The sequence below is a fragment of the Pongo abelii genome, chromosome 14 (assembly GCF_028885655.2).
Source record: "Pongo abelii isolate AG06213 chromosome 14, NHGRI_mPonAbe1-v2.0_pri, whole genome shotgun sequence".
Classification (NCBI taxonomy): Eukaryota; Metazoa; Chordata; class Mammalia; order Primates; family Hominidae; genus Pongo; species Pongo abelii.
The window spans coordinates 101827638-101845579 of NC_071999.2; the positions used below are offsets into that span (position 1 = coordinate 101827638).

Here is a 17942-nt window from a genome sequence, read left to right on the forward strand (position 1 = left end):
GAAAGAATTCTCTGGATTACCGGGCAGAGACTCTGGTTCTTTTTCCTTGTTTTTGCCCAAACAGAATCAGTCTGTCTCTCTCTCTCTCTCTGTTGAGCTACCTTATCGGGGGAACCGCCCCCAATATTTCAATGTAGGTTCTTTCTATTTTCCCTAAGTGTCAGCCAGCTGAGAAATAGAGAAAGATTACAAAGAGAGGAATTTTACAGCTTGGCTGCCGGGAGTGACATCACATATTGGTAGGACCATGATGCCCCGCTGAGCCTCAAAACAGCAAGTTTTTTATTAAGGGTTTTAAAAGGGGAGGGGGTGTAAGAACAGGGAGTAGATCACATGCTTCAAAGGGCAAAAAGGAGAACTACTGATAAGGGTCTATGTTCAGCAGTGCATATATTGTCTTGATAAACATCTTAAATAACAGAAAACAGGGTTCAAGAGCAGAAAACTGGTCTTACCAGGGCTGGGTTTTTCCCTATCCTAGTAAGTCTCAGGGTACTGCAGGAGACCAGGGCGTATCTCAGTCCTTACGTCAACTGCATAGGACAGACATTCCCAGAGCGGCCGTTTATAGACCTTCCCCCAGGAATGCATTCCTTTCCCAGGGTATTAATATTAATATTCTTTGCTAGGAAAAGAATTTAGTGATATCTCTCCTACTTGCACATCCATTTATAGGCTCTCAGCAAGAAGAAAAATATGGCTCTTTTTGCCCAACCCCACAGGCAGTCAGACCTTACTGTTGGCTTCCCTTGTTCCCTAAAAATCATGGTTATTCTATTCTTTTTCAAGGTGCACTGATTTCATATTTTTCAAACACACGTTTTACAATCAATTTGTACACAATTGTCACAATGGTCCTGAGGTGATGTACATCCTCAGTTTACAAAGATAACAGGATTAAGAGATTAAAGTAAAGACAGGCATAAGAAATTATAAAAGTATTATTTGGGAACTGATAAATGTGACAAAATCTTCACAATTCATATTCCTTTGCTGCAGCTCCAGCTGGTCCCTCCATTTGGGGTCCCTGACTTCCGGCAACCCTACCTGTAGCTGGGGGAGGGGTGACACAAGTACCTCCGTGGCCACCATCACTGGGACTGTGGATGGTCAGACCTGAAGCCAGCACAGCTATGGGTTATGCCGAAGGCCCACTGTAACCACTACCCGCTACTACCTATGTTAGCTGAAGTTCCTAGGGCTCTACAATTAGCAGGCAGTGAAGCCAGCTAGCTTTCTGTCTTTCTCTTCAGGATGGCGAGTTCCTCAGAGCCCCAGGTGGGTTCAGAGATGCTGTTTGGGAGTCAGCAGCAGTAACTCCAGAACCTGGAGTCAGAAACCTTAGAAATCTACCTGGTGCTCTATTCTACTGAGGGTAAGCTAGCACTGAAACCATAAGACGAAGTCCTTTCTAGTCTTCCCTCCCCTTTCACCAGGCAGAGGAGTCTCTCCCCATGTCCATCAACATCACAAGACACTGGGAGTATTGCCATGATTCTGCTGATGTTCACTTAAGACCTAAGGGCTTTGTAGTCAGCTTGTGGTCACTGCTGCCATGCCTGGAATTCACCTTTCAGGGCAGTGGGCTCCCCTCTGGCCCAGGGCCAGAAATGCCATCCAAGAGCCAACTCTGGAATCAGGGACCTGAAGAGCCCACTTGGTTCACTTCCCCACTGTAGCTGAGCTGGCACCTCAGCTGTAAGACAAAGTCTCCTTTATTCTTCCCTCTCCTTTTCTTAAACAGATGGAGTCTTTCCTCATAGCCACCCATAGCTGTGAATATGCTGGGTCACACCTACAGCCAGTATACCTCAGAGTCTCACCCAAGGCCCACAGCATGTATTACCTGGTTACTGCTGCTGATTATTCAGGACCCAAGGGCCCTTTAATCAGCAGGTGATGAATCCTGCCAGGACTGGGTACTTCCCTTCAAGATAGTGGGTTCCCCTCTGGCCCAGGGTATGTCTAGGTATGTTGTCTTGGAGCTAGGGCCTGCAATGGGGGCCTCACGACCCTGCCCAGTACTCTATCCTATTGTGGCTAAGCTGGTATCCAAGTTGCAAAACAAGTCTTTACTCTTCCCTCTCCTTTCCTCAGGTGGAAGGTGGGGGTGGTGTTGTCTCTTTTGGAGCTGCTAGCTGTATTGCCTGAAGTTGGGGGAGGGGTGATACAAACACACCACATTGGCCACCCTGCCTAGTGTCTCACTAGGTCACATGGCCCCCCAAGTCCATTGGCTCTAAGCCCAGCACAGCAGGAGGACTTGCCTAGGAGTTGCAGTGCTTGTGGCCTAGGTTACCTTTCAAGTTTATTTTAAACCTTAGAGCTCTTTAGCCCACGGTGGTAAGGCTTGCCAAAACTGAAGTTCTGACTGCTGGAATGGACGATTCCCCTCTGGCTAAAGCTAATCTAAGTGCTCCCTCCATGGGTGTTGGCAGCACTAAGTTTCAAGGCAAAAGCCCATAATTACTGTCCTTTCCCCTTCCACAAATGTACAAATTCTCTCTCAGTGCCACACAGTCACTGCCAGGGGATAGGGGAGGGGTGATGTTGGCAATTCAAGACTGCCTTTCCTACTCTCTTCAACGCCTCTGTCAGCAATGTGCAGTTAAAACCAGGTACTGTGATTGCTCGCCTGATTTTTGGTTCTTATGAAGGTGCTTTTTTTGTGTAAATAGTTGTCAAAGTTGGTGTTCCTGTGGGGATGATGATCGGTGGAGGCTTCTATTTGGCTATCTTGCTCTGTCTTCATGTTATTTTCAAAATCCATTTTGATTATCTGTTGTTTAATTATTGTGTTTATAACATTTATATTTAATGCAATTGTGTTTATATGTTTGGATTTAGACGTGAGAATCACAAAAATTTTATAAGATCAAACCTATTTAAAGACATGTCATTATGTCACTTAATTTAGAAATTAAGAAAGCTTAAATTTTGAAGAGTTTACCCATTGTATATAAAATATAATATTGTACCTGGTTAATTTCTTATAAAATCAGAAGATACATAGCTGCCTTTAAATTAGTATTAACACATTCCAGTGATCAAAGATTCATCTATTTATCGGAAACAGTACATGAACCTTTTAAAATACAATTTTTTACACTTTGTAGTCCAGAATTGTAATGTTAAAGACTCTTTAAATCACACTTCAAAACTTTTGGCTCATAATTATAATAACACACCTGTTATTTAAATGCACCCACTCACATTTTAAAAATAAAAAGCACAGTGAACAGCATTTTTCTTTTAGATATTTTACTAGATTGTTTGGACCAGAATATAACTAGAATATGTATGTAACAATAGATATTTTAAAAACTGAAATAACCTACAATTTCCAAACTGAGAGAAAAAGAGAAGAACATCAAAAAGAGGAGAAAAGAGCTGGCTTAGACAACAACTGTTATCTCTGTAAAGGGCTAATTTTCTTCTGCAATGAGAGGAGATAAAATTTGATGCAGAAAAACTCATCTGGACACAAATACACAAAAGACAGTCACCGCAGTTGATTTAAAAATACTCAGGCCCTTGACAATATTTTAAATAAACTTCTATTGCTGAAACAACTTTCAAGTAAGGGCATAAGGATAATACAGGGAGGTCCCAAATACCCCTTACTTTTCCGTATTGTTAGCGTCTTGCATAACCATGGTACATTTGTCAAAACTAAGAAAGTAATAATGGTACACTACTATTAAACTTGAGACTATTCATATTTCAGTAGTTTTTCCACTAATGTCTATTTTCTATTCCAGGATCCAGTTTAATACAGCACACTGCATTCAGTCATCAATTAAGTTTCCTTAGTTTCCTCTGGTCTGTTACAGTATTTCAATCTTTCCTTGTTCCCCATGGCGTTGATAGTTTTGAGGAATACCGATCAGGTGTTTTATAGAATGTCCTTCAATTTTAGTTTGATTTTTTTTCATGTTTAGACTAGATTGGGTTATAGGTTTTGAGAATACCACAGAGGTGAATTGCCCTTCTCATCACAGTATATTGGGAGTATACGCTATCAACATGACTTGATATTAACTTTGACCACCTGGCCAAGATAGTGTTTCCAGGTTTCTGTACTATGAAGTTACTCTCCTCCTCCCTTTCCATACTCTGTTCTTTGGAAGTTAGTCACTAAGTCCAGCCTACACTCAAGGAAGGAGGGAAAATAAGCTCCACCTGGTGAAGGGGGACGTATTGTGTTAAGATGAATAACGGTCCCCCAAATATATTTACATTCTAATCTCCTGTCATTGTTCTATAGCAAAAGGCAGTTTTTGCAGATGTGATTAAATTGAGGAACTTGAGTAGGAAGAATATCCTGGATTATCTCAGCAGGCCCAATATAATTAATTACAAGGATCCTTGTAAGAGGGAGGCAAGGTCAAAAATGACAGAAGGTGATGTGAATACAAAAGCGGAGATTATGGTCATGCGGCCAGAAGCCAAGAAACAACATAAAAGGGGGTGGAAAGCAGAGAAGACAAGATGTGATTTAAAAGCCAAATTTTATACGAAGGTACTAAAATTTGATCAGAATCCCAAAATCCTTGAAAATAAACTGTAAATTTGACATATAAGGGTCATTTTTTTATTCCTCAGATTGGCAAAAACTGAAAATCAATTATATCTAGTGATGGTGAGTAGGCAGGAATATAAACAGCTGATAGGAATAGAAATTATTCCTTTAGGGAAAGATAATCTGACAACACATCTTAAAAGTTTAAACGCATTCTTTGATAAGCAATTTCAAAAACCTAGTTTTCTTTTTGTTTTTTTTTTTTTATAAAGTCTCACTCTGTTGCTCAGTCTGGAGTGCAGTGACATGATCTTAGCTCACTGCAACCTCAAACTCCTGGGTTGAAGCAATCCTCTGCCTCAGTCTCCCTGAGTAGCTAGGGCAACAGGCACGAGCCATCACACCTGGCTAGTTTTAAATTTTTTTGCAGAGACAGGATCCTGCTATGTTGCTCAGGCTGGTCGCAAACTCCCGGCCTCAAATAACCCTCCCATCTTGGCTTCCCAAAGCGCTAGGATTATAGGTGTGAGCCACTGTGCCCAGCCTAGAAATGTTTCTTAGAAATAAAAGCACAAGTTTGTAAACATAAATGTGGAAGGATGTATATGGTGGCATTAACTTAATGCTGACTTTTTTGTTCTTAATTTGGCACAAAAAAGTGTTTATAAGTGCTCTGCTTGTTTCTGAACATTTATTTCTCCTCATAGTTAACTCCTAAGCAAATCTTATTCCCTTTACCTCCAAAATATGTTCTAGATCTGTTCACTCCTCTCTACCAACATTGTTTTTCCTAGTCAATAAACATAGATCAACCTAATAAAAATTGCATAATACTCTTAATTTTGGATATATCATAAATATGCTACCATTGTTTTTTAAGTCTTTTGCTACTATAATTAACAGTATGAATTACAGTAGAGATTTAATGTTTAATTTCAAAAAGACTCCATAGATTCTGACGAATGCAAACATATTTACAGTAACTTTTCTTACACTCACTAGATTACTTTGGTTTTTGGTTTTATTGGCAAGAGTGATTCGTGAAAACCATGACTAGATGAACATTGGAGGAAACATTCCCAAGCATTAATCACATAATTTTAGTTTTGTACATTTTTTCTGTCTAATGTTACCTTTGTTGTAAAATTATCTTTTTTTAAGGAATGCTTTGTAAAGCTTAGTTCTAATATTACAGAATTCATAGTTATGTAATTAATCTCAAAATCACTCACCATTGAAGACCCTTGCTATTTTTATTTCCTATAACACGAAGTCTATTAATCTCCTTAATAATTTTTAATTTCCGTCCTTAGAACTTCTTCAGCTCTGCTACTTTTTCCTTAAGGCCAGGGTCATAGGCAGCACACTGGTGACAACTCACAGTCTAGAAATATTGCATTTTGTTTACAAAGTTATTTTCTATGTTTAGCATTTTGCTGGCTGCCTTGGGTACAGTACCTCAATTGAATGTCTTCACCTGCATATTTGTGGACATTGAAATCATCTACCATTTTTCAGAGACACTACCTTGTGATATAAAAAAACACAAGCCAAAAAAAAAAAAATCCCAAGGAATTTCTGAAGGAGCCTCTCTTCACTACTCTGCTCTTGTTAGAATAATGAGTAACACTGGTATAACATTCTACAATTTACAAGAACATTTATCTGCTTCATGAAACCTCAAAACAACCTCTGAGACTATCAGGATCCTAACCACTTTACAGATGAAGATACCTTAAATAATAGTTATGGAGTTTCCTGGATCTGACTCCTTTACTCTTCACATTACATTATGTTGCCTTCCCCACAACTAATCAAAGACTCCGTTTTTTCTTTTTTCTTTCTCGAAACCATTTCCTCCATATTAGTTCCCTTTGGAATAGAAGCCTTTTTAAAAGTCCACCTTAGTATATCTTTAGGGAATCACAAGTTCACTATGCTATTTATAATTCACGAGTTTCTCTAATGGTATCAAGGCAGCAAATACAGGTGAAGTAATAAGTATGCACTTGATAGTACTTAACACACATACCCCGTGTAAAAATACTGCTGGTGTACAGTGTGTGTGTTGGTGACGCCGGAGGAAGTGGCCGTGAACAGGCTTAATGCCGCATTGAATAACTTCAATCTCATCTTGCTCAGGTTCACATCTCTCCTGAATTTCTCCTGGTAAGCGCAAGATGCAGGATCCGTTCTCACGGTTTTTTGTTTACCAGTTGACGTTGGCTGCATTCAGGAACGCCTTGCTCTCTTAAGCCACAGTGCCTTCCTGGTTTCTTCACAGGCTCTTCCACAATCGCTCTTTTTCCTGGGCACGGTGGTTTGCTGAAAGTCGGGGTGGCGGGGCGGGGCGTTCCCGAGTTTCCAGGCCAATTACCTACCTGCCTTAGAGCAATTACGCACTTCTCTGGTAGTCCCTGAAATGTTCTAATCATCAGATCGCCCCAGCTTCTTCTGACCGTTTCTTGCTTACGGCTCAGTTCAGACAGTATTTGTTCCGGGACGCTCAGAGGGAGGCGGTGTTTACCGGCTCACTCGAGACCTCAATTCCAGGCGCCCTGCAGCTCCCCTCGGACTCCCCGGGACCGTGTTTGGCCTTCCCATTCGTACGCTGCGGCTGCGCTTTCCTCCCCTAACACCACGCTGGCGAACCTGGGAAGGATCAAATAGTCTCACTCGCCAATCTAGCGCGGCGGGACCGGCCCAAAAGGGCCTTTGCAGCCTGCGCATGCGGACTCGGCGGCCGCCACCGACTCCCCGTCTGCTTCCCTCCGGGCGGCAGCGGCGGTTTGGAGCTTGCTGACAGCTCTGCGACCGGCGGGCGCAGCCTCTTCTCGTGCTTCCACGTTATCCTATCAGAGATGGGGCGGGGCGGCGGCCTCCGCAGCCTATCAGCGCGAACCACGACCCCGGCGAGCCCGGGAGGAAAGCCGCCAGAAAGAAGGCGATTGGACGGCGGCGGCGCTCTGGGGCGTAGCGTCGCCCGGGCCCCGCCCACCGCTGCCTTCCTCTGCTGGGCTCCGGAGCAGCTGAGGCCTGAGCGAGAGCCGACGGCGGGCGGGCGCAGCTGCTGCCAGAGCGCCGGCGCATGCTGGTGGGCCACACACCTTTCCTCCTCTTCACTCGCGAGCCCTCGGACATGGTGGCCCCCGGCTCTGTGACCAGCCGGCTGGGCTCGGTATTCCCCTTCCTGCTAGTCCTGGTGGATCTGCAGTACGAAGGTGAGTCCTGCCCTGTCCCGGCCGGGAAGTGGGCTCCCGGACCAGGCCCCCCGCGCTTTCCCGTCTGCGCCCGGGCGCCTGTCCCGGAGCGGCTCGGGAGGTGGGGCGAGCGCTGGGGGAGCCCGCGGCCTGGCTGGGGCCTGAGCCCGCGCCCGGTTCCGGGTTTGCCTGGGGAAGAGTCGAGGGGACTGGCGGGCCGCGGGGCCGGGACAGCGGGTTTGGACTAAGGAACGGGGCCGCAGGAGTCGGAGGAGGCGGGGTGCGGGGGCACCGGGCTGCGACTTCAGGACGTCCTGGGACGCGGAGACTTGGGCAGCCTTTGGGTCCTGGCCTCGCTTGGGACCCTCGCTGGGCGCCTGGGGACACTGTCAGTCATTGGTGCTGGCTGGGAGGAGGCACTAAGGTGGCCAAAAGACTTCCTTCGCTCTGGAGTTCTTGGGTGGGGAAGGAGTGTCATGTCCGGCTGGGAGTTGGAGGGGACAGTGTTGACTATTTAAAAAGTGAGTAACCATCCCCATTAAGATGCACTGTCGTGTGGAGAAATTGGTGCAATGAGGAGCCGCTGTTGGAATTCCATCTCCCGGACGGCCAGGCACTGAGTTTGTGGTTTTACAACTCTCAGCATGGTGTCATTCAACGTATGACTGGCATTACTTTTCCAAGTTCGCTGTAAAAAGGTTCCCTTAAAAAGATACGAGCGATTAAATTTCACTTCAGTCCTACAGACTGGAATGTTGGCTCCTCCAGAATAGCGAAAATAGAGGGCTGTCCTATCTTAGATGGCAGCGGGGAGGAGTTAGAATTAAAGCTGATAGTGCCGATTTAACGAATGCTTCTGGCGCGGTTACTGTGCGAAATATTCGAGTGTAATGACACATCACATGCACTGATCTATTTTCATCCCCGTAAAAAGGGCTAGTTGTCAAGGAGGTCAAATTAAACCTTTGAGTATTCCATTCAAAGGGAGCGAGGAACTAAAAATTGGGAATTGTTTATAGTGAATTCTTCTGAAAGTTCTCAACTTTTTTTTTTTAAAGTAGTACTCCCCAGTTTTTAGGTGTCATCCATAGCAATGGGCTTTTGCTTTTGCTTCCCCTGGTAACCATATTTTTTGGACCCCAAATCAGAACACATAGTGTGGCAACACTGGGACAAAGAGTTTGACAGTGAGGCTGCCCCCAGAAAAATCTAGGGGATTGGAATTTGAAGGTCTGTACCACTTTAATATGGGTCATATATTCTAGTTCTTTTGCATTTTCAAAAACTTCATTCCTCCTGCCCCCGCACCCCACCATCCCTCATCTGTAGTATTTATCTCCAGTTATCATTAATAATTTATTTTGGACACTTAAGAGAAAGTTGCCTATGTTCTGTTTAATGGTGATTTTTTTTTTTTTTAAGTTACAGAGATGCACAATTTTGAATGATTGCTTTTCCCACTACTTTGTGAACCACCTTTTTAGAATTGCTGTTCTGTATATGAGTCTGTAAGGACTCTTAACTCTTCATTTCCCTCCTGTGGTATTTTCCATAAGAAAACCGCATTTGAGAGCTTTTCTGTGTAGGAGGCACTGGTGACATTTCTCAGAGGAGTGCCAGAGTGTCTTCTTTAGGACCATTGTCTGTGTAAAGTAGCAGGGACTTAGTACAGGTAACAGAAAAAGGAAAGAAAGGAGCCTTTCTGTAAGCCATATCTTATTCATGGAAGCGTGTGGTATTCATTCCTACTTTACAGACCAGGGAACTGAGGCTCCAAAGGTTTTACTAAAGTTCATTTTGTGTGCACGCTGGAGACAGAAGTTAAGTAGTTGACGACATCATGTGAGTCCAAGCATTTTTAAGTGATGGCAGCTGAGAAAAAAAATCGGCACTTTTTTTTTTTGTAATTAACAAGAAGGTTATTTCCTGGGAGGTTTAATGCAGTGGTTCTCAAACTTGAGTGTGCATCAGAATCGCACATGGAGGGCTTTTTAAAACAGAGTGCTGTACCCCACTTACAGAGTTTGATTCATTAGGTCTTGATGGGACCTGAAATTTTGCGTTTCTAGAAAGACCCCGGATGACCACACTTGAGAACCACTGGTGTAATAAATTATATAGAGGAGTTAAATTAGGTGTCTGCTATGTATTTGACACTGGATTTGGGGATGGGGATATAAAGGTAAGAACTCTGACTTGAATTAGCAAACTGTTAGCCCCTGTTTTCCCAAATAAATTGTGTCTGGATTCACTAATCTCATAGTTTTCTGAAAGGCAAATGGTGCTACTGCTAGGCCTGAGGCTTAATAAAATTGTGTTGTATTAAGGATTTTTGTTAAATAGGTAGATTTTAGCTGCTCTTGTCACACAAAAAGTAATTATGTGAGATGATAAATATATTAATCTGCTTCACTCTTGTTAATTTGCTTCACGGTTGTAACCATTTTATCTGTGTATATCTCATAATACTATGTTGTAAACATCAAATATATACAATACAATTCACTTTTAAAAAAAGAAATGAAGGAGAATGGTTATGAGAGAAGTGAATGTGGAACTAAGAGTGGCACAGGATGGAGAAGAGATGACCTAGTTTTTTTCTGATTTTGAAATATTTGCCTTTGTCTTCTTCTAGATTTTTCTGTTAATTGTCATCCAGAGACAGAAAGTATATATCATGAATTGAAAGTTTGAGTCTTTGGCACCCTCCCTTCTCAAAGACATTTGAAAGAGTAAAGTCTAAAGCACTAGATGAGATCGAATTTTTGGAATAGAAAGAAAACTTTAGTAGTATCTGCTTTAGTATTGTCATGTTACAGATAAGGAAGTTATTTCATTTCTTTGCTAATGGTTTGTCCTGTTGGTGACTTGAGTAGCAACTCGGCCTGGGAACCAAACCTTTCTTCTGTTAACATAGTTTTATCTCTTTTTCTTCCTTAACATGCTATCTGGACCCGGTTTTTCTTTATTTCATTGAGCTGATTAAACCATATATTTTGGCCATAGGGAAAAGAATAGTTGCAAATATATAGTTGAAAATCTATACGTATAAAATATTGTGATAAGTTTTATTTGAACCTAACCTATTAAAGGTATGTTTTGTCTTTTCTAGGATTTTCTTGACATTATCTAAATAGGGAAAGAATAAAGTAGCAAAAATGAGTGACTTTAATTTAAATAAATTAAGTATCATAAAAGGTGGTCACATATTTTCTAGAATTATTTTAAATTCTTTAATAAGATAGGCTGTAGTTAGCAGTAGTATCAAAGTTCCAGTTCTCTTGACATAGTTAGTATTTGCTGAGAAACTGCCTGGAAATGCAGTGGTTTTCATTCTGTGGGGTAGGAGAAGTTGTTTTGGGAGGGGATGCACTGTAGTAATTAGGTTTTATTTTGCCATATGAAGTTAATTAATTGTTGTTAAGTTTAATTTCTACTGCTGTGGTCTCTTTTGATTAGTGTCCTGCAGTTGATCTTTGTTTATATGGAAGTATCATGGGAACCCATTCACCTGCTCTTCAGAACTCAAACATTTCAACCATAGATTTATTTTTCTTTCTATATCTTTAGAAAGCTAGTAAAAAAATTAAATCTGATGAGTTTGTATCATTTGGAGTTCTGGAATATGGAGAAGACTCATTTAATCAGTCAGCAAAGGCTTTTACTAACTATATTACTCTTTGGTGAGGTATATATACATAGCATAGAACTCATGGCTTTTGCTTTTGAGTTTACAGACCACTTAGGGTTTAAGACATGCATTTGTGAAGCATTCGTGTCCTCTTTTTTCTCCTTTCTCACTTTAGACTGAGTGGTCCATTATTGTAGTTAGTGTAGTGCAAATGCCCATTTATTTTCTGGCCCCTGTAATCTTCTGTTTTACTCACCTGCCAAAACCCAACACTGGTTAAATTCAACTTGGCCAACTCTTTTTATACCTTATAGGTAAACACGGATGGAGGAAAATGGAGACAACTTTGCTGATTAGTCTCATTTATCTTTGTTTTTATTTTCAAGGTCTTGCCCTGTCACCCAGGCTGGAGTGCAGTGGCATGATCCTAGCTCAATGTAGGCTTGACCTCCTGGGCTCAAGCAGTCCTCCCACCTCAGCCTCCTGAATAGCTGGGACCACAGGTGTGCACCACCGCATCCTCTACTAAGTTTTTAAAATTTTTTGTAGGGACAGGGTCTTCTATGTTGCCCAGGCTGATCTTGAACTCCTGGGCTCAAGCAATCCTCATCCCTTGGCCTCCCAAAGTGTTGAGATTACAGGCGCGAGCCAATGCGCCTGGCCCTGATTAGTCTCATTTTAAAGAAACAATCTCAGTCGCAAATGCACATTAAATACTTCTAACACTCCCACAATTCTTTACTATGTCTATTCTTGAAAATCAGTATTTCAAACATTTTCCTCCCTCCTGAAGCCTCTAATTTAAACTCTCCTTTCCACTCTCCCCATCTCATTCTTTTAGATCTTGTCTTTGTTGAGAAAATGAAAACCATCACAAGGCAAGTTCTTCTTTCTACCTCAAAATTCACTAGCTTATCTACATTTGTACCTATTCTGCTACTTTTTCTCGTACTGAAATACATTAAATGTCTCTATTCCCAGATAAATCTAATCTGTGTACTTACACCCTGGTACTTACACCCTGTGTACTTACATCCATTTCCTCTCACCTTCTGAAAATGTTGCTCCTACAGTTGTATCTTTGTGCTGCTATAACAAAATACCACAGACTGAGTAATTTATAAAAAAAATTTCAACCTGAATTTTGGAGGGAACATTCAGACAATAGTAGATGCTGAAATTCCTGTACTATCTTTCTTTAGCTAGATTCCACTGTCTTCTGTGTTTCTGCTACAAGACTGCTTTTAGACTCTATCCCACCTTGCTAGAGTCTTGGCTTAGACTTCTGTTCTTTTTTAGAGAAGAAACTTAGGGCTTTCCTCATTCCTCACATTCTAATTGCTCCAACCTGAATAACCATCTCTCTCTCTGGGATTGCTCTCTGGTCTGGGTCTGCCACCGCCTTTGCTTGAACTTTAGTATCTTTGACTATGAGTTCTTGCCTCCTTTAGTCTGGTTCTTCCAGTCTTGATTGTAACTCACGTCATACCTTTAACCCCCCACTTTTTAAGTTTAAAAAAATCCTTATTTTCTGCTCTCCAAAATATGAGATATTCTAATACTAATTTCAGTGAAAGACACAGTTGGCTACTCTACCTTTTTCCCTGCCCTTGCTGCTTATTTTGCTGACTTATGATCACTGCTTGTCTAAGGAGAAACCTATTCCAATGCTGATTAGGAAATGGCATGATGTTTGGTTGTCTTACCTCTCTGAAAATAATGTTTACAGACCATGTGGCAAAGGAATAAAAATTACCTGTGGCTCAAAAGAGAGTGGATTGCAAAAACTGCCAATAATTCGCAAATAATTCAATTTTTCAGATGTGTCTTTATGAATCATTGATCATGTTTGACTTGATAATTGTTATGTATTTTAGATTTTATTCTGATGAATTATGTTTAAGTAAAAAGTCAAATAGTTAAATTCATTCAACAAATATTGCATACCCACTATGTGTGGGATACTGAATTAGGTGATACAAAGAGGAAAAGACAGCTCCTCCTCTCAAACTTGCTTTCGATAAGTTTTGTGGAGTTGGGACTTTGAGAAGCAGGCAAATTGTGAAAAGCAATGTATAGAGAGAGTGATATTGCAAAGTGAAGTCATGTACTTGTGAGTGTGGAAATGCAAAATATAATAGGAAGATTGAAGGAGCTTTTTTTCCCTCTCTCAAAACAATACAGTGTGAGGGAAGTTTTCACAAAGGAGCCAGCATTTGAGGGCAGAATCTTTTTAGATTCAAGATATACATGTGCAGGTTACATGGGCATATTGTGTAATGGTGGGGTGACATGATTTAGATCTGTGCCCCACCCAAATCTCATGTTCAGTTGTAATCCCTAGTGTTGGATCTGGGGCCTGGTGGGAAGTGATTGGATCATGGGGGTGGTTTCTAATGGTTTAGCACTATCCCCCAGAGCTGTTATTGTGATAGAATTCTCACAAGATCTGGTTGTTTAAAAGTGTGCAGTATCTCCCCCCAATCTGTCTTCCTCCGGCTCTGGCCATGTGAAGACGTGCCTACTTCTCCTTTACCTTTTGCCATGATTGTAAATTTCCTGAGGCCTCCCCAGCCATGCTTCATGTACAACCTATAGAACCATCAGCCAATTAAACCTCTTTTCTTTATAAATTACCCAGTTCCAGCTGGGCACTGTGGCTCACACCTGTAATCCCAGCACTTTGGGAGGCCGAGGTGGGTGGATCACGAGGTCAGGAGTTCAAGATCAGCCTGGCCAAGATGGTGAAACCCTGTCTCTACTAAAAATACAAAAAAAACTTAGCCAGGTGTGGTGGTGGGCGCCTGAAATCCCAGCTACTCGGGAGGCTGAGGCAGAGAATTGCTTAAACCTGGGAGGTGGAGGATGAAGTGAGCCGAGATTGCACCACTGCACTCCAGCCTGGGTGACAGAGCAAAACTCCATCTCAAAAAAAAAAAAAAAAAAAAAAAAAAATTACCCAATTCCGGGTATTTCTTTATAGTAATGTGAGAATGGACTAATACAGAAAATTGGTACTGGGAGTGGGGCATTGCTATAAAGATATCTGAAATTGTAGAAGGAAGCAACTTTGGAATGGGGTAATGGGCAGGGGTTGGGACAGTTTGGAGGACTCAGAGGAAGACAGGAAGAGGAAGGAAAGTTTGAAACCGCGTAGAGACTTGTTGAATGGTTGTGACCAAAATGCTGATAGTGGTATAGACAGTGAAGTTCAGGCTGAGGAGGGCTCAGAATGACCGCAGATGAGGAACTTATTGGGAACTGGAGTAAAGGCCACTCTTGCTATGCTTTAGTAAAGAGACTGGTGGCATTGGACCCCTGGTCTACGGATCTGTGGAACTTTGAACTTGAGAGAGATGATTTAGGGTATCTGGTGGAAGAAATTTCTAAGCAGCAAAGTGTTCAAGATGTGACCTGGCCTCCAGCAGCCAGTGCTCATATTCATGAGCAAAGAAATGATGTAAAATTGGAACTTACATTTAAAAGGGAAACAGAGCAGAAGAGTTGGAAAATTTTCAGTCTGACCATGTGGTAGAAAATAAAAACCCATTTTCAGGGGAGTAATTCAAGCAGACTGCATAAATTTGCATAAGTAAAGAGGAGCCAAGTGCTGATAGCCAAGACAATGGGAAAAAGGGCTCCAAGTCATCTCAGCGACCCTTAAGGCAGCTCCTTCCATCATAGGCCCAGTGACCTAGGAGGGAGGAACGGTTTCCTGGGCGATTCTCAGGGCCTTGCCACCCTGTGCAGCCTCAAGACACTGCTGCCTGCATCCTAGCTACTCCAGCTCCAGCCATGGCTGAAAGGGGCCCAGATATAGCTCAGGCCTTCAGATGGTGCCAGCCCAAACCCTTGGCAGATTCCACATGCTGTTAAGCCTGCAGGTGCTGAAAGCCAAGAGTTGAGGCTTGGGAGCCTCAGCCTAGATTTCAGATATATGGAAAAGCCTGGATGTTCAGGCAGAAGGCTGCTGCAGGGGCAGAGCCCTCATGGAAAAATCTCTACTAGGGCAGTGCAGAGGGGAAATGTGGGGTTGGAGCCCCCACACAGAGTCCCCACTGGGGCACTGCCTAGTGGAGCTGTGAGAAAGACCACCATCTTTCAGACCCCAGAATGGTAGATCCACTGACAGCTTGCACCATGCACCTGGAAAAGCTGCAGCCACTCAATGCCAACCCTTGACAGCAGCCGCGCGGGCTGAGCCGCAAAGTCACAGGAGTGGCACTGCCCAAGGCCTTGGGAGCCCACCCCTTGCTGCAGTATGCCCTGGATGTGAGACATGGAGTCAAAGGAGATTATTTTGGAGCTTTAAGATTTAATAACTGCCCTGCTGGGTTTTAGCATGTGCATGGGGCCTGTAGCCTTTTTCTTTTGGCCGGTTTTACCCTTTTGGAATGGGACTATTTACCCAATGCCTATAATCCCATTGTATCTTGGAAGTAATTAACTTGTTTTTGATTTTATAGGCTTATAGGTGGAAGGGACTTGGCTTGTCCCAGGTGAGACTTTGGACTTTTGAGTTAATGCTGGAATGAGTTAAGACTTTGGGGACTGTTGAGAAGGGATGATTATATTTTGTAATGTGAGAACATGATATTTTGGAGGAGCTGGGGTGGAGTGATATGGTTTGGATCTGTGCCCCACCCAAATCTTATGTTGAATTGTAATCCCTAATGTTGGAGGTGGGGCCTGGTGGTAGGTTTTTTTTTTGTTTTTTTTTTAGAAATCTCCATATTGTTTTCCATAGTGGTTGAACTAATTTACATTGCTGCCACCCATATATAAGTGTTACAATTTCTTCACCTCCATGCTAACATCTATTTTTTTAAAACTTTTTAGTAATAGCCACTCAGACTTGTGTAAGATGATTGATATTTCATTGTGGTTTTAATTTGCATTTCTCTGATTAGTGATGTTGAACATTTTTTCATGTTTGTTGGCTGCTTGTATGTCTTCTTTTGAGAAATGTCTCTTAATGTCCTTTGCCTACTTTTTTTTTTTTTTTTTGAGACAGAATCTTGCTCTGTCGCCCAGACTGGAATGCCGTGGCGCGATCTCGGCTCACTGCAAGCTCCGCCTCCCAGGTTCACGCCATTCTCCTGCCTCAGCCTCCCGAGCAGCTGGAACTATAGGCACCTGCCACCATGCCCGGCTAATTTTTTGTATTTTTAGTAGAGACAGGGTTTCACTGTGCTAGCCAGTGTGGTGTCGATCTACCGACCTTGTGAGCCACCCGCCTTGGCCTCCCAAAGTGCTGGGATTACAGGCGTGAGCCACTGCACCTGGCCCTTTGCCCACTTTTTAATGGGGTTCTTTGTTTTCTTCTTGTTGAGTTGTTTGAGTGTCTTGTAGATTTTGGATATTAGTCCTTTGTCGGAGGCATAATTTGCAAATGTTTTCTCTCATTCTGTAGTTTGTCTCTTTGCCCTGTTGATTATCTTTTGATGTGCAGAAGCATTTTAGTTGAGTCCCATTTGTTTATTTTTGGTTTTGTTGAATTTGTGTTTGGGGTCTCCATCATAAGTTGTTTGCCTAGGCCAGTGTCCAAAATGTTTAATCTATCTTGAGGTAGTTTTTGTATGTGCTAGGAGATAGAGATCCAGTTTCTTCTGCATATGGCTAGCCAATTTTCCCAGCACCATTTATTGAATTAGGGCATCCTTTCCCTGTTGTTTATATTTGTCAGCTTTGTCAAAGATCAATCAGTTGGATGTAAGTATGTGGTTTTATTTCTGGGTTCTCTATTGTAGTCCATTGATCTGTGTGCCTATTTTTGTACCAGTACCATGCCATTTTAGTTACTATAACCTTGTAGTATAATTTGAAGTCAAGTAATGTGATGCCTCTGGATTTGTTCTTTTTGGTTAGGATTACTTTGGCTATTCATGCCCTTTTTTGGTGCTGTATGAACTTTAGAATTGTTTTTCCTAGTTCTCTGAAAAATGACATTGGTGATTTGATAGGAATTGTGTTGGATCTACAGATTACTATGGGCAGTATGGTTATTTTAATGATAGTCTCCAAATCCATGAGCCTGGGATGTTTTTCTGTTTATTTATGACATACATGATTTGTTTCATAAGTGTTTTGTAGTTCTTATGGAGATCTTTCACCTCCTTGGTCAGTGTTTTCCTAGGTATTTTATTGTTTTGCATATGGCTTTTGTAAATGGGATTGAATTCTTGATTTGGTTTTTGGCTTGAATATTGTTGGTGTATAGAAATGCTACAGATTTTTATACGATGGCTTTGTATACTGAGACTTTACTCAAGTTGTTTATCGGATCTTGGAGTCCTTTAGTAGAATCTTTAGGGTTTTCTAGGTAAAAAAATCATATTTGTGAAGAGACATAATTTGACCTCGTTTTCTCCCTTTTGGATATCTTTTATTTCTTTTTCTTGCCTGATAACTTTAGCCAGGACTTCCAGTACTATGTTGAATTGGAATAGTAAGAGTGAACATCATTGTCCTGTTCAAATTCTTAGGGTGAATGCTTTCAGCTTTTCCCCATTCAGTATATTGGCTGTGGGTTTGTCATATGTGGCCTTTATTACGTTGAGATATGTTTCCTCTATGCCTAGTTAATCCA

The 17942-nt window shown here is 42.0% G+C and overlaps 1 protein-coding gene across 1 annotated transcript in view; it reads left to right on the forward strand.

Moving 5' to 3' along the window:
- The first annotated feature begins 7485 nt into the window (after positions 1–7485).
- The window catches only part of DNAJC3 (DnaJ heat shock protein family (Hsp40) member C3), a 109457-nt gene continuing 99000 nt past the window's right edge, over positions 7486–17942 (forward strand). The window contains exon 1 of the mRNA XM_024230931.3: positions 7486–7743. Coding sequence (XP_024086699.1) covers positions 7611–7743 — 133 coding nt within the window. The 5' untranslated portion in view covers positions 7486–7610. The remainder of the gene's footprint in view (positions 7744–17942) is intronic.